At 28.1% G+C, this 22,586-nt stretch overlaps 1 protein-coding gene across 1 annotated transcript in view; it reads left to right on the top strand.

The window, feature by feature from the left end:
* dia (diaphanous related formin 1) overlaps positions 1-22,586 on the top strand; it is a 67,297-nt gene that overhangs the window by 9,982 nt on the left and 34,729 nt on the right. Inside the window, exon 2 of the mRNA XM_075296714.1 lies at positions 17,959-18,263. Coding sequence (XP_075152829.1) covers positions 17,960-18,263 — 304 coding nt within the window. The 5' untranslated portion in view covers position 17,959. The remainder of the gene's footprint in view (positions 1-17,958; positions 18,264-22,586) is intronic.

Genomic DNA, 22,586 nt, shown 5'->3' with positions numbered 1-22,586 from the left:
AGTGCTCTATCCGATGACAAAAACAAGATATGGCCTGGAAAAAAGTGGAGGCACTGCTCCTTGTGGCCAAATGGAAAAAGATGGAGTTCCAGATTTATATGATAAAGATAGATCTTTAATGCTCTATCCGATGGTAAAAAGGGATACAGCTAAATGTGTTTGGGAGTCTTAATATATGGCTTGGAAAAAAGTGGAGGCACTGCTCCTCGAGAGAAAAGTGATCACTGTGGATTCCAGATTTATATGTGAAATATATATCTTTTAGTGCTCTATCCGAGAGTAAAAACAGATACAGCTAAATGTGTTTGGGAGTCTCAATATATGGCTTGGGAAAAAGTGGAGGCACTGCTCCTCGAGAGTCTTAGTCTTCCGTGTTTGATTAAAAAGTTAATTGTACCAATTAATTTAATTTAAAAGTTTCAATCACTGACTTAATTAACTTAAGGTTTCCAACTTGATTCAAAATTAAAATTAGTTAAAAATTTAAAAATGTTCCATCACCGATTTAATTAACTTAAGGTTTTTATCTTGATTAAAAAGTTAATTGTATCAATTAATTTATTAATTGAAACAATTTTCAACTTCAACCAACTTTTTAATTAGAAATATTTTAATGATAGTTTTTTCTGTGCACAAGAATTAGTTGTATCAATTAATTTTTTAATTGATTTTGGTGATAGATAATATCATTTCTGTGATTGAAGACATTTCAATTTAAAAGTAATTGTATCAATTAATTTCGTGATTGAAGACAAAAAATATTTTTTTTGTGCACTATAGCACACAGCACGCGTCAACCAAGAATGAACTAAAGTGGAGGTTCCTCGCTTAATTTCTACCGCACTATGGTGACCAAAATCCGTTGAATTTTTGCTTTGTCGGCCATTTGTAAGCCATAACTCGTGCCAGCGGTAGCTATTTCGAATAAATCTAAATTGATTCTAAAATTTTATCACTAGTTAAAGAAGATTTGGTAATTTGAAGGAAAAAATTTTCTAATGTAACGACATCAAAAGGAGGTAATCCCTCACGAAAGAGATTCAAGGAACGCAGAAATACTTTGTTTTTTTCTTGAAGCTGGAAAAGGGGAAGGATCACCGGATGAGCTGCCATCCTCCCAAAAGGGATCAAAGAGCGTTTGCCTCAGTTACCAAAGACAGCCTTGTGAAGGTTATCATTAAGAAAGGAGCATTGGACGGTATGTTTCCAAAGCGAAAATGGGGGAAAATTGAGAACGCAATGTCTGGTGTCTACTCAGAGGTGCGAAAAAAGTTTCCCGGGCCAAGTTCTCGACGACAAGACGCTGGATGGTATCAAGGACGATTTAAGTTAATCGCATTTGCGGACCAGAGGTCTATAGATTACTTTGAAGATGCTTTGATGCAACACCTTCAAATTTGCAATAATGTCTTTAGCGTCATACGTGGTTCACTATGATTTTTATATCCTGGAGGGCTCGCTGATTTTTGATTGCGAGGTTAATATTATTTTAGTGTACACAAATTTCTTATTAAGTCATTATTATTATTTTAAGTACAGAAGTTAATGTTCGAAAGCGTGGTTTAATATTTATCTTTAGCATGAAATGTATTCTTAACGCCTACATCAAAACACTATTTTTTTTCTTCTATAAGCAAACATTGCGGTGTACACCAGACTCGAGTGGTTTATTGAAAGTTAAATTTACATGTGGTTCCATATGATGATGATGATGATGATGATTCATGGAATTTCCATAGACTTGGCCAAATTTAACATATTACAATATATTTCTGCCTCCTCCATCGGAGTCACCAAAACAGCACACCCTTTTAAATGTTATTGTTTTTAATTGTTTAAATTTCCCTTTCTTTTTCAGACAAACTAACTGTAATTGCTAAATAGGCTTTCACGTATACGATTTTATTTTTCTTTTATAAATATGACTACGATTACGATACATTCGCATTTGATGGTGTTGTTGAATGTAGGTTTTTGTTGACTTTTTTTGTATGTCAGGCGCTCAGCTATATGGTAGTAGCAAACCATTCATATAACCAGGCTACCAGGTAGCTAAGCAAGATTTCATTTATAAAATAATTGAGTTTAGAGCGCAAGTCATTGCGCTGCTAACAACTGTCTGCATGTGATGATATGTCTTGCGTAGTTTATTTGGTAATTGTAAACCGGTTGGTATTTGCTAGTCTCTAGCCAAGAGGATTAAATACAAATTTGAACAAATTATAATACACAGAAAAGAGTTCATGAACAATTTTTCGAGTATTAATTGGAACAAAAATCAATCACAAAAATTAATAGTATCAATTAATTTTTTAATAAATTTCACTTAATAATTAGATCAATTAATTTCGTGATTGAATCAGAAAAAAATTTTTGTGTGTACTTATGACTTAACTTGTATTAAACAAGTTTTAAACATATAATACGACGTTTATATTTTTGTATTCGAATATTGGATATATTCGATAAGGCAGGGTAGTTGCCACAAAATATTGGCAATTCTGAATCGATCTAGCGTAAGTCTGTCTGTCCGTCCAACGATAACTTCCGAGCGAAACAAGCGATCGTCTTGAAACCATTGGTCTAAATCGGTCCATAATTATATACCCCCAAATATAAAAGTTAGGTTATAGAGGATGAAACCAGTCCGTAGCAAAAGGGGCTGGTTCCCACTTAGACCATGTTGACCCATTGTGTTTTCTCATAGTTGTTTTTCTTCATCTTCATCAATCGCATTCGAGTTTCCAGACGAGTCCCAAAGAAAGAGCTTTCTAGGTTTCCCATCCCCTTGATGAAGGCAAGTCTGTCCTTCAGATTGCAGTTCCACATATCCGTTATATCCTGAAAGAAAAAGGAGCCCACACTCAAAAACAAAGTTTACTTGGATTCAAAGATTTTGACCTTCCAATAAGGATGTTGGTATTGATTCCGAGCCAAAGATGCGGCTTCTTTAAAATACGGAAATTTTTTAGTGGCTTATCTGGTTTTAAATCTAGGATCAATAAAATTAAAATTGGGATACAGATCTCATTTATCAAATTTTCATTCGCTTTCGAGGTTTATTTTCGAACCATCCGTATAAATATTCAGGTTTCCAACATGCGTCCCTCTTTCCACTCCTCTAGACTTGGTATAATCGATCTCAACTGGCCTTCATTTACAAGCTGAGCCCCCCAGATTTTATTTTTTAAATCAAAAAATATAAATTTTTCTAATTTGGTCGGTTTTTTGATTCTCATTACAATCTCTAAAGTTACACTGAAAAAACAGTGAACCCACCAGGAAGAAAACTTTTGATTAATTTTAGAAAATTTTGAATAGTTTTAGAAATTTTTAACTAAACAGTATTACAAGCGCTGACATCACGCCGATATCACAAAAATAAGTAAATATTTTTCGCCAAATTCAAGAAAATTTATTAGACATAAATAATTTTTTTCACTTTTTAAAGAAAATTTTGTAGTTCGAAGGAAAAAATTGGAGTTCAAAATTGCAAGAATGTCTTTAGTGACATACGAAGTTCATGATGGACGCTGTTGTAGTAAAATTTACAAATTTTAAGAAATAATGAACTATTTTGTGAGAAGTACGAATTTAGTAAAACGTTTTACTTCATTTGAGTATAATTTTTTCCCGTCTTTTAGTTCATTTAACTAACGTACGCAAAAAATTATTAGAATAAATTAAACTTTTTCCAAATATAATAATTTCATGAACTAAAATATAGTTAAATTGGCTTCAGTGAAATAGCGAGTTCACTTTTTTTGAGTGTAGTGTGACATTATTTTATCCCCCAAACTTATTTTAAGAATTTTTTCTTTTCATTTTCTTTCTATTTTACTCTACAACATCGCGTACTCAAAACCTTTCAGCTTTTAACCTTTTTTATATGAATGTGGAGTTAATCAGGTTTACATATAAGGCGATCTACTCAAATTAGGCCATACTATTATAAAAAAATATATATTTTGATTTGTATTTAATAGTTTATTGTTGAGTACAAGTAAAATATTTTCATTAAGTTCCCCAATCACATACATAATTAATAATTTTTGCAAAATAGTCAATACATAGCGTTTGTGTTTATTGTTTATTTTGCAATGACTCATACATACGTATACATATGTATATAAATTCTTTTTTCACATTTGGTTTTTGCACAGCAATCATTTTTTTATTATAAGATTATTTTTATTGTATATTTCATAAGTAGCATTAACTTTTGTCCGTTTGATTAGTCTAGGCTATACACAAGGCTTCTGGGATGTGTTCATCGACACTGGAACAAAATGTAGTACAAGCTGATAACTTGATCGTTGGATGAGAGAAACAGCTATCATATAGATTATAAAGTGGTTTATATGGATTTTATTGGAATATAAATGGTTAATATGTCGGATGTTGCAACATTACATATAAGTGAAAGAAAAAGAAAGTTATTAAAGCGTTAAAGTTTGAACTAAAATCCATTCAAAAATTACTTCAGAAAGTCAATCCAATCTGTTGATGAGTTCTCAATTTAATAAAAAACAAATTAAAGCTAAATTTGTGAACTTTTTTTAAATTAAATTTTCTTTATTTTAAATAAATTTGTTTTTAATGTTGTGTAAATTATGTCCTAAAATTTAAATTGGATAATTTTTCGTATGAGGTCAATATAGTTTTCATTTCAGCGTCAAGTTTATATAGAATTTATAGATTTCAAAATTTTAGTTCTATAGAAAATGTTGTCAAAATTTTGTTAAAATTTTATTTCTATAGAAAATTTTGTCAAAATTTTATTTCTATAGAAATTTTTTCCAAAATTTTATTTCTATAGAAATTTTTTTCAAAATAAAATTTCGACAATTTTGTCAAAATTTTATTTCTATAAAAAATTTTCTCATAATTTTTATTTTTATAGAAAATTTTGTCAATATTTTATTTCTATAGAATTTTTTTTTTAAATTTTATTTCTATAGAAAATTTTGTCCAAATTTTATTTCTATTGAAATTTTTGTCAAAATTTTATTTCTATAGAAAATTTTCTCAAAATTTTATTTCTATAGAAAATCTTGTCAATATTTAACTTCTATGGAAATTTTTTTACTTCTATAGAAAATTTGGGAGCCACCGTGGTGCTCCCAAATTTTCTTGGGTTCGATTCCTGCTTCGACCGAACACCAAAATGTTTTTCAGCGGTGGATTATCCTATGTTACCTCAGTAATGCTGGTGACATTTCTGAGTGTTTCAAAGCTTCTCTAAGTGGTTTCACTGCAATGTGGAACGCCGTTCGGACTCGGCTATAAAAAGGATGTCCCTTGTCATTGATGTCATTAATATGGAATCGGGCACTCAGTGATAAGAGAGAAGTTCACCAATGTGGTATCACAATAATCTTCTATAGAAAATTTTGTTAAAATTTTATTTCTATTGAAAATTTTGCCAAAATTTTATTTCTATAGAAAATTTTGTCAAAATTTTATTTCTATAGAGAGTTTTGTCAAAATTCTAAAGAATATTTTGTCAAAATTTTATTTCTATAGAGAATTTTGTCAAAATTTTAATTTTATAATTTTATAGAAAATTTTGCCAAAAATTTATTTCTAGAAAATTTTGTCAATTTTTTTATAGAAAATTTTGTCACAATTTTATTTCTATAGAATTCTATAGAAAATTTTTCAAAATTTTATTTCTATAGAAAATTTTGTCAACATTTTTTTCTACAGAAAATTTTGTTAAAATTTTTTCTATAGAAAATTTTGTCAAAATTTGTTCTATAGAAAATTTTGTCAAAATTTTTTCTATAGAAAATTTTGTCAAAATTTTTTCTATACAAAATTTTGTCAAAAGTTTTTTTCTACAGAAAATTTTGTCAAAATTTTTTTCTGTAGAAAATTTTGTCAACATTTTTTTCTATAGAATATGTTATTTCTATCGAAAATTTTGTCAAAATTTTATTTCTATGAAAAATTTTGTCAAAATTTTTTTCTATAGAATATTTTGTTAAAATTTTATTTCTATAGAACTTTTCGTCAAACTTTTATTTCTATAGAAAATTTTGTAAAAATTTTATTTCTATAGAAAATTTTGTAAAAATTTTATTTCTATAGAAAATTTTGTAAAATTTTTTTTCTATAGAACATTTTGTAAAAATTTTATTTCTATAGAAAATTTTGTCGAAATTCTATTTTTATAGAAAATTTACTCAAAATTTTTAAAATTTTGTCCAAATTTTATTTCTATTGAAAATTTTGTCCAAATTTTATTTCTATAGAAAATTTTATCAAAATTTCATTTCTATAGAACATTTTGTCAAAATTTTATTTCTATAGAAAATTTTGTAAAAATTTTATTTCTATAGAAAATTTTGTCAAAAATTTACTTCTAAAGAAAATTTTGTAAAAATTTTATTTCTAAAGAAAATTTTGTCAAAATTTTATAGAAAATTTTGCCAAAAATGTATTTCTAGAAAATTTTGTCAATTTTTTTTATAGAAAATTTTGTCACAATTTTATTTCTATAGAATTCTATAGAAAATTTTTCAAAAGTTTATTTCTATAGAAAATTTTGTCACAATTTTATTTCTATAGAAGATTTTGTCAAAATTTTATTTCTATAGAAAATTTTTTAAAAATTTTGTCAAAAATTTATTTCTATAGAAAGTTTTGTCGAAATTTTATTTTTATAGAAAATTTTCTCAAAATTTTATTTCTAAAGAAAATTTTGTCAAAATTTTATTTCTACAGAAAATTTTGTCAAAATTTTATTTCTACAGAAAAGTTTGTCAAAATTTTATTTCTATAGAACATTTTGTCAACATTTTTTTTCTATTGAAAATTTTGTCCAAATTTTATTTTTATAGAAAGTTTTCTCAAAATTTTATTTCTATAGAAAATTTTGTCAAAATTTTATTTCTACAAATTTTATTTCTATAGAAAATTTTATCAAAATTTCATTTTTATAGAACATTTTGTCAAAATTTTATTTCTATAGAAAATTTTGTAAAAATTTTATTTCTATAGAAAATTTTGTCAAAAATTTACTTCTAAAGAAAATTTTGTAAAAATTTTATTTCTAAAGAAAATTTTGTCAAAATTTTATAGAAAATTTTGCCAAATATGTATTTCTAGAAAATTTTGTCAATTTTTTTTATAGAAAATTTTGTCACAATTTTATTTCTATAGAATTCTATAGAAAATTTTTCAAAAGTTGATTTCTATAGAAAATTTTGTCACAATTTTATTTCTATAGAATTCTATAGAAAATTTTTCAAAAGTTTATTTCCATAGAAAATTTTTTCAAAATTTTATTTCTATAGAACATTTTGTCAAAATTTTATTTCTATGGAAAATTTGGTAAAAAAAATTATTTCTATAGAAAATTTTGTCAAAAATTTATTTCTATAGAAAGTTTTGTCGAAATTTTATTTTTATAGAAAATTTTCTCAAAATTTTATTTCTAAACAAAATTTTGTCAAAATTTTATTTCTAAAGAAAATTTTGTCAAAATTTTATTTCCACAGAAAATTTTGTCAAAATTTTATTTCTACAGAAAAGTTTGTCAAAATTTTATTTCTATAGAAAATTTTGTCAAAATTTTATATCTGTAGAAATATTTGTCATTTTTTATGGAAAGTTTTGTCAAAATTGTATTTCTATAGAAAATTTTGTCAAAATTTTATTTCTATAGAAAATTTGTTAAAATTTTATTTCTAGAGGAAATTTTGTTTTCTATAGAAAATTTTGTCAAAATTGTTTTCTATAGAAAATTAATTCAAAAGTTTTTTCTATAGAAAATTTTGTCAAAATTGTACTTCTTCATAAAGTTGAAGTACCTTTTAGTTGGTGAATGTTTTGCAAAATTTACCAAAAATTTAAGAATTCTACCAATCTACTAAACAGTAAAAAAATCTACCATTTTTGTGGGAATTCTAGCAACTTTGAGATGTACCCGTTTAAGGGGGATACTATGTTTGGCGTTTCCACAAAAACTGTGCTTTAAAAATGAAAAAATATATGTGACGACGGATATGTTTTCATCAAATCTTATCAAATCATGATTGAAAAAGATCCAAAGCATTGATTGCATAACATTTCATCATTCAATATTTATTTGTTGTAAATTGAGGTGCATGATGAAAACATCAGAATATGTGGTATTCCTCTTTTCACATTTAGTGATGATAAGAAGCTGCCTTCACATGAATACAAGTGCATATGGAGATATATTTTCATAGTCATTTCCAAACTTTTTAATTTATCTAAATAAAAAAAAAATATATGAAGTATTTCAATATCTGCCGATGCAATCATCTCAATCATTTACCTTTTCATCACTAATTATCGATGAACACATTTCTAATAAGTAATTGGAATTTTTTATTTGCATTTATATTTATCGCCTATTAATGTTTATTATTCAGAAAGCTCAACTTGTTTATATTTAGGATGTAACAATGAAAATGCGAATATTAACCATGTGAACAACTTTCAAAAGTACAATATGTATAGGACATTGAAAGAAGATTGAACGCAAATTAGAAATGCGGAATTTTTTCAAATATGTGAGTATTTATTACGAAAAAATTGTAACCGACCAAGCAATCGAAGTATAGGCCATCGCTAGCCACTACATTTTGCTATCTTTCTGGCACCATACGTATACACGCAGAGAAGGAATATGATCACCGTAACCATGTTTCAAGAGCAAAATGTTACTTTTTCACGGAAAACATGTATGGTGTCAACAAACACACCATGTTATTTTCTCGCAAATTATGTATCTGATGTTATGTTTGACGAGAAATTAATATTTGTGTGACAAAAATGCTACATGATCGCCGTGAAAAAGTAACATGGTGCTCTTGAAATATGTTTGAGGTGACCATATTCCTTCTCTGGGTGCAGGTGCTGCGGCGAAAAACGAAAATTCTAATCATCCTGGTCATGGATTTGCAAATAGATTTTTAAGGGTTTTGCAACATGTGCCCGAGCTGCAAAATTACCTTGTCGTGCTTTCCAAATATTGTGGCCGTTCTATACAAAGGCCCTGCGATCGATTCACTTGGTTGCAGCAGCTCATAGTACACCGCTCCAAGTTGGTCACACCCACACAGCATGGATATTCGACGTTGCCATCGATGTTAAGGTATGACCGGGATAGCCATACAATTTGTTCGCTTCCACTTTTCATGCAAAGTTTGCGATGCAAAAAAATCTTTCAATTGTTGCCTTTGGAACATCTGTTGGCAAGCTTCCCGTAATATCGAAACATGAATATAATAGTTTCGCTATTGGCGTATATCGTCAACTACGCCATCTGTTGCCAATCCCGCACTACTAATTTGCGCACCCAATAGCGTAATAGGTTTGACTCCTGCTGCAGGTATTCACTACGCAATTGGCAGTTTAGTTCTCAATTTCTTCCATATAAATATCAAGTAACTGGAACTCCATAGGTTCCAAAAACTTGTTTAGATTTTTTTGCGTGTTATTTTACAAAATATTCTGGCATATGTAAGAACCCCCTATAGAGGAGGCACGTCAATAATAAGAAATTGCCGAGAAATTTCCTCACACCTTCCGTTTGATCGATCATCAATGAAACGATTTGTGATTAAGGCCGGCCAGGAACATATGACGAAGATCGCTGTTATCGTCATCTGTGCTCCACTAATCACCATGTGCTCAATTTTTCCCACAAAAAAACTGCATTGTAATTGTGGTGGTAGTCATCGCTTCGCGGTTCTTCGTATTGTTTTCTATTTGCACTTTTGTTTATTTTATTTTCTATGGTTATGATGTCATTACCATTAGATGAAGTCGATGTTTATATTTTTGGTGTTGGCTTTTTGTTTTCTCAGAACTTTTTGGGGATCGTTCAATTCATTGTGTGTATTCAAATTCATTATCGCACATTTTCTACATATTAATGGTAGATCTTTTGTTGTTTATTAATAAACACAAAATACGGCAGACATATCGAATGGGTATAAATTATTCAGAGTGTTTTTTTTTCGAAGACGTTTGAAGACGAAACAATTCGTTTTGAAGAAGTCTTTTAAATTTTACACTCAAACTGAAAAATGTTTTGGTAAAGGTTGCTAAACTAACCACGGATTTGTTTTTAAAAAAATTGTGTTAACATTGCCTTCCTACTGAACATAGCTCTGTTAACATTAACAGAGCGGTAACAGAGCTCTGTTAAGTTCTTAACAGAGGGAAAAATAAAATTAACTTTAACAAAAAGTGAATGTTAAAATTGAAAAGCGACCACTGTGAAAAAACTGTAGAGGGGCAGTATACACCCATGTACCAAATTTTAATGTTCGATGATCTGAAAACAATTTCAGAATGTTCTTTGCCACACCCTCAAAAAAATCGCTTCTGTAACATATACTTCCAAACATATTCTGCTTCAAGCATATATATTTTCAGAATGGGTTCAAACAAAAAATTGTTTGCACTGCGCAAACATATTATGTTTCACCCTAAGCTTATCTTTTTTAAGGCCCCAAATAGTTAACTACAGTTTGTAACTGTGAGTCGCAGAAAAGAAAGATCACGTGCACATTTTTTATAATATTTTTATTTATAAAAATTATTGTTAACAAAATTGACAAATAATTAAACTTGCAGTTTTACATATCTAACCATGTCTTTTGCTGTCTTTCTCCGTCGCCACCTTTATCCAGTGTTGCCAATTTGGTGCTTTTAGCACCAAATTTAGTGCTTTTTGATTTCTAAAAAGCACCAAATTGCCTTTTTGGTGCTTTCTGGCATTTTCATTTAGTGCTTTTGGTGCTTTTTTTATTTTGAATAGTATTAAGTTTAATTGATACAAAAATTTTGATTAGACTTTCAAGAGCCGAAGAAACTCAAATTTATTGCCAAATATAGAATTTCATTGTTGGGAAGTTGGTATTGATTATTTTTTAATTAATATTGTTATTTAGGGTATTCTGTAGGAAAGTCGAGCGATGAGTGTCGAATTTTTGAATTTGGTAAAGATGTCATTAAAAACGTTTTGTATTAAATTCACAAAAGCACGCACAACTGAAATAAGCAATAGACTCCTTCCATATATTAATATTTTGAAAGTTGAAAACATCACAGATCAAAATGAATTGGACGAAAGCATTACAACTGATCAAGGTGTATACTTGAATAGCGGTTCATAATGGTGAGTACTAAGTTTGAGTTTTGCCGCTAAAGTGAAAACTATATCAGTAAAAATTGGCATAAGATTATGCATATTTGTTGCAAATTTTATTATAACTTGATGGGGAATAGCCAAAATTTTCACAAAGTTTGTATTCATTAAAATGATTTATTAAAGAAACGTAATTGTGAAAAAATGACTATTTTAGCGGCTAAACTCGATCTTAATCCCACCTTAACTTCTTAAAATTCAATTCACAAAAGTTCTATAATACATCTTCGGAAGTTTTTTTTTTTGTTTTTTTTTTTTTTTTAGTAGAGCATTTAATTTTCGATTTTGTGGTGGAAGGTGGTATGTTAGAATTTATATTATTTTTTTGGTGCTTTTTGGCCTTGGGGAGTTGGCAACACTGCCTTTATCTGGTTTCTCTCTCTCTCTCTCTGTCTCGCGCACTCTCTCCGACCTTTCGAAATATATATTTGTTTATACGAAATTTCTAAATTAATATATATTTGCACCCAAAAGCATTATATTTAAGAAAATGTAATGTCCCAAACATAATATGTTCCAACATATTAACACATATGTCCCAAACATGTTGTAGTAGTTTCGGAACATTATATGCTTGCACTTAAAAATAATGTGCTAAACATTTGAGTTCCAAACATAAAATTTTTACACCGAAGCATTTGGAAAAAAACCCTTTTGTAAATTTTTTTATCTATAGAATATTTAGAAATTTATTATAGAAAATTTTGTCAACATTTTATTTTTATAGAAAAATTTGGTCAAAATTTTATATCTATAGAAAATTTTGTAAAAATTTTATTTCTATACTTCGTTATATTTTATAAATAGAAAATTTTGTCAAAATTTTATTTTTATAGAAAATTTTGTCAAAGTTTTATTTCTATAGAACATTTTGTTAAAATTTTATTTCTACAGAAAATTTTTCGATATAAAATGTTGGTCAAATTTTTATATCTATATTTTTATTTCTGAAGATATTTTTATCCAAATTTTTTATCTATTGAAAATTTTGGTCAAAATTTTATTTCTATAGAAAATTTTGATCAAAATTGTATTTCTAACCTAGGTTAGGTTAGGCGGCAGCCCGATGTATCAGGCTCACTTAGACTATTCAGTCCATTGTGATACCACATTGGTGAACTTCTCTCTTATCACTGCACGGATGAAAAAAACTGTTTTTCATATGTTTGGCTATAAACATTATATGTTTGGAACACAAATTTTTCAACACAATATTTTTGAGTGCAAGCATATAATGTTCATAAACTACCATAACATGTTTGGGACATATATGTTAATATGTTAGAACATATTATGTTTGGGACATAAAATGTTTGTAAATATAATATGCTTGGATGCAAACATATATTAATTTAGAAATAGTCTATAAACATATATGTGTTTAGTAGCTTGGAGCGCTATTTAACAGGGAGCGATATTGAATTAAGTTGGTGGTTGTTGCTTGTTAAATTAACATTTTATTTTTCCTTGGGCAATTGATCAGCTACTTCTTTGATCCTTACAAACTGTGTGGTCCGCTGTTCGAATCCCCGTCCGGCAAAAGGTAAAATTAAAATAAAAAAAATCATACAATTGAATAATTTCTTCTACAATGTTTGTATTACAGAAAAAGGTGCTAAGAACTAAAAAATCTCGTGGAAGTGAGAAAGATGTGGGGGAATATACAATTTGGCAGAAACAAAATTTTGAGCATTCAGGTCGAAAACCTGTGTTGTTAGCACCTATATTACCTGTTTATTCTCATAATTCATTATGATTGTAAATAAATAAATAAATAAATAAAATTTTGAGCACAATATTGTTTGGGAGAATTTTTTTTAAGCATATAATATTTTTAGGTGCAAAATGCTTCCAAACATATTATATGTTCACATAATAACATATTGTTTTTTGGAAGACAACATTATTGAATTTAGATGCAAAAATACAAAATGTTTGGAACTTAGACTACCCAAACATTTATTGTTTAGACCAATATGCTTTCAAACATATTATATATTGGAAGAGATCAAACATATAAATGTTTGGGCAATACCCAAAAATATATATATGCTTGAAGCAAAATATGTTTGGGAGTATATGTTACAGAAGCGATTTTTTGTGAGCGTGTGAATGCTGCCCGATTCCATGTTAAGCTCAATGACAAGGGACCTCCTTTTTATAACCGAGTCCGAACGGCGTTCCACATTGCAGTGAAACCACTTAGAGAAGTTTTGAAACCCTCAGAAATGTCACCAGCATTACTGAGGTGGGATAATCCACCGCTGAAAATCTTTTTGGTGTTCGGTCGAAGCAGGAATCGAACCCAAGACCTTGTGTATGCAAGGCGGGCATGCTAACCATTGCACCACGGTGGCTCCCATTTCTAACCTAGAAAAAAATCTCAAAATTTTATATCTATAGAAAATTTTGGTCAACATTTTATATCTATAGAAAATTTTGTCAAAATTTTATTCCTATATTTCGTTAAAATTTTATAAATAGAAAATTTTGTCAAAATTGTTTTTCTATATAAAATTTTTGGTCAAATTTTATATACAATTTTTTTTTCAAAATTTTATTTCTGAAAATTTTGCATCTATTGAAATTTTTTCAAAATTTTATTTCTATAGAAAATTTTTTCAAAATTTTATTTCTATAGAAAATTTTGTTAAAATTTTATTTCTATAGAAAATTTTGTTAAAATTTTATTTCTATAGAAAATTTTGTTAAAATTTTATTTCTATAGAAAAGTTTGGTCAAAATTGTATTTCTATAAAAAATTTTGGTGAAAATTGTATTTCTATAGAAAAAATTTGGTCAAAATTTTATATATAGAAAATTGTCAATTGTTATATCAATAGAAAATTTTGTCAAAACTTTATTTTATATAAAATTTTACCTCAATTTCATTTCTATACAAAATTTTGTCCAAAAAGTTATAAATGTCAAATTGTTGTAAAAATTTTATTTCTAGAGAAATTTTTGTCAAAATTTTATACCTATAGAAACCTTTGTCAAAAGTTTATATCAATAGAAAATTTTGTCAAAATTTTATTTCTAAAGCAAATTTGGTCATAATTGTATATCTATTGAAAATTTTGTCAAAATGTTATTTCTAGAGAAAAATTTGGTTAAAATCTTATATATAGAAAATTTTTGTCAAAATTGTTTTTCAATATAAAATTTTGGTCAAATTTTATATATAGAAAATTTTGTCAAAATTTTATTTCTGAAAATTGTTAATCTCTTGAAAATTTTGTCAAAATTTTATTCCTATAGAAAAACTTCACAAATTTTTTTATAAAAAATATTGGTCAAAATTGTATTTCTATAGAAAAAATTTGGTCATAATTTTATATAAAGAAAATTGTCAATTGTTATATCAATAGAAAAATTTGTCAAAACTTTATTTTATATAAAATTTTACCTCAATTTCATTTCTATACAAAATTTTGTCCAAAATTTTATAAATGTCAAATTGTTGTAAAAATTTTATTTCTAGAGAAATTTTTGTCAAAATTTTATATCTATAGAAACTTTTGTCAAAAGTTTATATCAATAGAAAATTTTGTCAAAATTTTATTTCTAAAGCAAATTTGGTCATAATTGTATATCTATAGAAAATTTTGTCAAAATGTTATTTCTAGAGAACAATTTGGCTAAAATCTTATAAATAGAAAATTTTTGCGAAATTGTTTTTCAGTATAAAATGTTGGTCAAATTTTATATATAGAAAATGTTGTCAAAATTTTATTTCTGAAAATTTTTTATCTCTTGAAAATTTTGTCAAAATTTTATTCCTATAGAAAAACTTCTCAAATTTTTTTTATAAAAAAATTTTGTCAAAATTTTATTTCTATAGAAAATTTTGGCCAACATTCTATTTCTATAGAAAGTCAATTTCGTCAAGAAAATTTGGAAAATATTATTTTGCAAAATCTACTAAAATATCAAGAATTCTAGCAATCTACCAAACAGTACCAAATCTACCATTTTCGGTAGAATTCTACCAACTGTTGTAACCGTGGTGGCGGGTCGTTTGAACTCGACTAAAAATAATGTTCCTTCTCTATTCTTCAACCCAGATTTGAGTTTATGTTTTAATGATAACCTGTTGCATAGTGTAATTAAAAAAACGGCTATATTGAATGAATTTGTTCCTCTTTCATTTTTACCATACATAGGTGATGATGGTGGGTGAATTTATTTAAATCAGTTGGTACATGATTCTCGTTAATTTTATTGTCTTCTGTTGTTTTTTATAAATTATTTGAAATTTTTATCCGCTAATATGGTTGTGTTTATTTACATTTTTTGGGGTTGGTGGTAATGCTCGAGTGCACATTCAGCAGCAACACTTTCGTTTCGTGAAAAACCCACCATTCATTATGCGCTTTTTTCGTTTGCGATCTAAGGCCATTACAACATATGTGGTAATACAATTATGTGCATTGAATTTGTTATGCTCTAAAATATTAGACCGTTCATTTTTTACTATGCTTCAGAAAAGCGGAATAAATTATTGAAACTGTTGCAATTGAAAACTTAACGGAGCTGAGTATAATTTCAGCTAGATGTGTTGAATGTTCGAAGCCATTATAGATGCAGCAATTGTGATAAAGAATTACTAATAGGTGATCTTTTAATAAATCGTAAAATTTTATTATTTTCCTAATTTTTATTTTATTTGCTCGTGTAGTGGTTGCATTCGTGTTGATTTTAATATAGACAATGAATCAATTTCTATTTTTGAGCCATAGATTATTAAAATGTCCTGAATGAATTTAGGAAAAATTGAGTTTCACAGTTTCTTGTACCACTGTTACGCTTAAGATCAAGATGTGAATACGAATCCTCCATATATAACATGAAGATATATTTTTAGTAACCTGCCAAATCTTGTGGCTCTATACAGTATACACACACTCAAAAAAAAGTTAATTGGATGCAAAGATTTTGACCTTCCCTTATTTTGGTATTGAATCCGTGTCAACGATGCGGCTTCTTTAAAATAACTACGTTTTTTGCGATCTATCTAGCTTTAAATCTAGAAGTGATAAAATTAAAATTAGGATACAGATATTTCGTTTTGCGGTATATTAACCCATTGACTACCGATGTCCACTTAAGAGGATATTCGAAAACGACGCAAAATTCTATTTCCCCACTTAGTTTCCGTACACAGAAAAAAATTTCACGAAAAATTTTCCAATTAAAATTTTAATTGAGTTTTAAAAAATATTCTATTAAAATTTTAATTGAATCAACAATTTTTTTAAATGAAACAAAAATCAATCACGAAAATTAATAGTATCAATTAATTTTTTAATTGAATCAATTAATTTTTTAATTGACCTTCAATTAATTTTTTAATTGATACTATCATTTCTGTGATTGAAGACATTTCAATTAAAAATTAATTGGATCAATTAATTTCGTGATTGAATCAGAAAAAATTTTTTTTGTGTGTACTTAATTTTGTGATCATTTTTCTACTGTATGTCTCTAGTAAATTGACATTCATACAAAAATTATAGCTGATATTTTGTTAGGATTTTTGTTTGTGTTTATTCTCACACTTCGGAAGATATTATAAAAAAGAATAAAAATTAAAGTTTTTAATAAAAGTTTTGTTTCGGTAGTGAAAGGGTTAGTAAAGCTGTTCACGGTCAAACAAATTCCAGTTTAAAAATGCACATTATAACAGACTTCCAACTAAAAAATGTAAAAAAATTAAAAAAAAAAATAAACGTTAAAACAAAAAAGCAAAATACTCTAATTAGGTCTCAATCCATATGTTAAAAATAAAAAGTTTACTTGGATCCAAAGATTTTGACCTTGCTTTAAGGATTTTGCTATTGATTCCTAGTCAAAGATGCGGGTTCTTTAAAATTACGAAATTTCCTTGCGACCTATCTGGCTTTAAATCTAGGATCTATAAATTTATATATTTTAAGTTTAGATAGTAAAAATGTTTTATTTCTGGAACTGACAGTACATCTATCAAGTTCCTGAATAGTCGATGACACCAGTTTTAAAGTTTACTTGCTCTTCTATATTATCCTTAGATTTGCATAAAATCCCCAAAGGATAAATTGTATGTATTTTAATCGATTGGGCTACATTCATCTCAAATGGAAAAGCATTTTGTGCTCTCTGTTTTTCTCTCTCGGAATTATTGTTGCATGTTTTCATTCAAATCAGTCAATACCAGATGCCTGCTAAAGCTAAACAGACTCATAAAGAACGATGTGCGGAAAATCGAAACAAAAACAAAACAAACTTCGACAGTACTACACATTTTTATAGAGAGCAACGATGGAGCTACACATTTCGATAAAAATAAATGAAAGCATACATCCTGACTGAGTGTCAGGGAAGCAAGCTACTACAACGAGTGAGTGTGAGTAGAGGAAAGCGTAGTAAAATAAACAAACTTGGTTGAGTTTTCCTTGTTTTGCTCCCCAATCAATAAATCCCTACCCTAGCACAACAACAATTGCGGAGGAGAAAAATGCAGAGAACCGCAAGAAAATTAGATACCGGTGAATGTTGGGTCATGTCAGCTGTGCTTTTTCCTTTCGCATGCAGACAGTGAATATTTCGTGTTACATTCTTGCGCTTTTGTTTACTACATTCTAGCATTCATTCATTGCATTGAAAATCTTTGCAAACCGATTCTGTCAAAATTTGTTTAAATTTTATTAAAATATTTAGTGAAAAATATATCCAAAAATTGTGAATAAAAATAAAAAGTACAACATGCATATTTTTGCTTCTAGAATGTCAAAAAATGATAAAAACAAATCGGGTGGCGGCCTCTTGGAAAGTTGGTTTGGCCGCCCAAAAACCAAAGGGACCACCTACAGTACTGGTACACTGTCTGGACGACCTGCATCAACCGATGCCGAAGCTGCTTTCGATTTACAGGAATTGGAAAAGACCATACGAGCGCTAAGCGACTCAGAGGTTGATGCCAAATTTATGGAAATACTGGAAGATATGAATATACCGAAAGACAAGAGGGGACCATTGCTTTCGAAATCCATAACAGAACGACAGAAAATGATATTTATGCACCTGAAAGGTGAGTACAAAAAAAGCACTCAACAATTTCACGCTTAATAGATATTTTTTATGTTAGAGTTCTCCTTGTTCTATATTATTTTTGTTGCCATTCCATAGATAAGATAAATTAGTTAAAAGCCACGCAATTAGTTGGAGACACCTTCCACATTGTACACTGAGAAAATTATCAGTATAATGACTACTACCGTTTCTACAAGCGGTATAACTAAAAATGCCTAGTCGATATGGCTAAAATCGAGGCTGTAACGGTTTACGAAAGTGTACTACACGATAATAAACTTGCGTCAGACGGTGAAGGCAAGTACTTATTGGCCCACCCACGTATATGTTTTAGATACATACATATATAGAAATTATCATGGCTCATGAGTCATGAAAAAATTAAATTTTGGAAAAAGATAAGGCATACAGAAACAATGCAACTACACAGGAAAAAATTCCAATTACACTCAAAAAAATGAACCCTCCATTTCACTAAAGCCGATTTAACTTTTACAAACTATGTCCCATAAATTTTCTTGAATTTTTTGAAAAATATTTAAGGGCGTGAAGATAAATTAGCCAGCTAAATTCGTGGTTTGTGTCTCGGCTAAGCAAAATTCAAATTTGTGGAACGAATTTATTTTTGTGGGACGAATGTAACTTGTGGAACGCATTCCAAAACACAATTTTTTTCTTAAAAGGAGGCGATTTAGCGGTATCTAGCGTCACCAGATATCGGCTATATATAGCCCCGATTTTGGATCGTTAATATCTCGAAAACGGCTCTTGGTGAATTGACCAATGGGACATACTAACGAGGATAAAAAATCAAAATTAAAAAATAAGAAGTCTCATGTACAGAATTTGCACGCAGAGAAGAAACATGATTGTCACAATCATATTCGAAGAGCAAAATAATATGATAGCAGCTATTTTTGCGGCGACCATGTAACATTTTAACCTGCAAACATGTTGGCTCAATGAACATGGTTCTAAGAAAAATATAATTGTCCTCATCTAAAATGTTATTATATTGATAAAAAGAATTTTGTTTGAATGAAAAGACAATGGTCACGATTTAAAATGTTATGGTATTCATTAAAAATGTTTTTCTCCTAGTTAAAAGAACATGGTCACAATCTAAAATGTTTTGATCTTTATGAAAAAACTTTTTTCATCGTCGAAAAAAGGACGCCACTTGAGAAAAGGAACACACAAAATTAACTTTATTTGTTTGTTTTTATTTATTTATAAACTAATTCATTGTTTATTTGTTTTTATAATGCCTTTCAAGCAAACATCATATATTTTTATACACTCTATTTTATTTCAATTCCAACAATAAGTAATTATTCCATATTTACATCGTGCCCATCAAATGTACAAACGCAGACATCATGTAACTGCAAATAAAAATAAATGATCCATATAGCAAAATGTAGAACGAAAAACAGGTACACTTTTTCAATTGCACTCACATAAAACCACGTGCCACTTCTGAATAAATAAATTAACACAAAACACAGTAATCCGTATTCAGCGTCCATTCCAAGAAACAATCAACACACGACTGACGCGCAAAATGAAAATCGTGTGTACCTGCTCAATATTTTTATAAAATTCTTTTCGCTGCAAAAAAGTTAAAAAATTAAATGGTCTTTATGGCCATGTAATGGTTCTATACATATCTATACTTAACCTATAAAAATACTATTTTCCCTGTAAAAAAAGTAAAAAAATTGAATGGTCAGATGCATGATTTTCCCGACCATTCAATGGTCTCAAATTCTATCATTTAAATGATAGAACATGTTTGCGGCATTTGAGAACCATTCAAATGCTTATTGCCACCATACATTTTTCTCCACTCGAAAACTATTTTTACAAAGACAACATAAATGGTTTTCGAGACAATTACATGCTCTAAATAAGCATTAAATGGATGCGGCAACCATGTTCAAACATGGTTTTTCTGTGCGTGTGAGCTATAGCGTCACCGATATCGGACATGTAGCCCCAATATTGGATCACCTATATCTGGCAAACCGCTGGTGGTGAATTGACCAGACAAAATGCCAGTAATAGATATTGACCATCACAAAATTAAAAAATAAAGTCTCATATAGTTTTCGAGATATAGCGTCACCAGATATCGGCTATGTATAGCCCCGATACTTGATCGCCCATATCTAGGAAACAGTTCGTGGTGAATTGACAGGCAAAATGCATACATTAAAAAATATTTCCAAATAACTATATATCCGATATCTGGTGTCACGATATCTAAAATACTGTACATGTACTTTTGAATTTTGAATTTTGATTTTTTGTGATAGTCAATATCGAACCGTTTGCCAGATATAGGTGATCCAACATCGGGGTCCTATTTTTGTGATATCGGCGTGATGTCAGCGTTTGTAATACTACTCAGTTAAAATTTTCTAAAAATTATCAACATTTTCTAAAAATTATCAAAATTTTCTAAAATTAACCAAAAATTTTCTTCCTGTTGGGTTCACTGTTTTTTCAGCGTACACATAAAAAATTTTCCAATTAAAATTTTAATTGAGTTTTAAAAAATATTCAACTACAAATTTAATTGAATCAACAAATTTTTTAATTGAAACAAAAATTAATAGTATCAATTAATTTGTTAATTGGATCAATTAATTTTTTAATTGGATCAATTATTTTTTTAATTGGATCAATTAATTTTTTAATTTACCTTCAATTAATTTTTTAATTGACCATCAATTAATTTTTTAATTGATCTTCAATTAATTTTTTAATTGATACTATAATTTCTGTAATTGAAGATATTTCAATTAAAAAATTAATTGGATCAATTAATTTCGTGATTGAATCAGAAATTTGTTTCGTGTATATAATTTTGATTGAATTAAAAAAAAATATTCAATTAAAAATTTAAAGTGTACTACACAAACATACAAGACAAACATTATTTTTCTTTGTGTAGCTTCCCTCACCAATATTCTCATTTTAATTAATTTAATAAAACGAAATTTGGACCAAGTTATTTTTTTTGCTTGTTGCTACACACAAAATTTTTTTCTGATTCAATAAAGAAATTAATTGATCCAATTAATTTTTTTATTGAAATATCTTCAACCACGAAAAAGATAGTAGCAATCACAGTTTTAAATGGGCATAAAAAAATACTTGATTAAAAAATTAATTGGTTTAATTAGCAAATTTCTATTAATTTTTTTAGTGATTCAATTAAAATTTTTGATTGATGTTGATTGCAAAACTCAACTAATTTTTTAGTTAAAAATTTGAATAAAATTAAATATTTTCAATTGCTTTCTTAACTGACTTGTGAAAGTCCAACTTAATAAAAAAAACTAGTGCGCTTATTCATTACCATCCCAGCAAAAAATATGGAAGTTTTTCTTAAGTCATTCTTTTAACGTGCTCTTCTAGAAGCACGATAACAGAATGCACTTCTAGAAAAATCTTCTAGAGGTTTACTTTACAAGAAGTTATTTTGAGGCAATATATAAAAAACCTTTCTTTAATGAAGTATCAGTTTAAAATAATAAAATTCATTGCTTCTGATCCAATTTTGCACCATTTCCGGATCCATTGCTTTTTTGTTTTGGGATATAACTGAATCTTACAGTTGCACAATCATCTTGCATATTTTATAATACTTTTTTTTCTTCATGTATTTATTTACCTAGAACAATCAATGGAGCTATGAGGTTTTCTATTTAATAATTTATGGGACAAAGTTGCAAAACGGTTCAATATATTCGTTTGCTCTCATAGAAATAAATGAATGATTCATTGGTTTTCATGATTAGTCAATTGCTACTATACCGCTTTAAATATTGATTGAAAGATTTACATTTGCACTATGTAAAGAAGTACTTGTAATTATTGATGGAAAAAGAATTTTAAATTAAGCAATTTTGTTGAAAACAAAAAAAACACAAAATTCAAAAGCATGTACGTGTAGATGCAAAATTTAGTCTTCACATGAATCATTGCGGAAATTTATCAACATCTTCAGAAAATGCAAGGAACTTTTTAATCCTCATATCGGTTTTATTTCTATAGAAAATTTTGTCAAAAGTTTTATTTCTATAGAAAATTTTGTCAAGAGTTTTATTTCTATAGAAAATTTTGTCAAAAGTTTTATTTCTATAGAAAATTTTGTCAAAATTGTATTTGTATAGAAAATTTTGTCAAAATTTTATTTCTATAGATAATATTGTCAAAATTTTATTTCTGTAGAAATTTTGTCAAAATTTTGTTTCTGTAGAAAATTTGTCAAAATTTCTATAGAAAAATTTGTCAACATTTTATTTCAATA

Source organism: Haematobia irritans, chromosome 2, assembly GCF_050003625.1.
Source record: "Haematobia irritans isolate KBUSLIRL chromosome 2, ASM5000362v1, whole genome shotgun sequence".
Lineage (NCBI taxonomy): Eukaryota > Metazoa > Arthropoda > Insecta > Diptera > Muscidae > Haematobia > Haematobia irritans.
The sequence above is the reverse complement of the archived record's forward strand: the minus strand, read 5'-3'. Positions and strand labels throughout refer to the sequence as shown.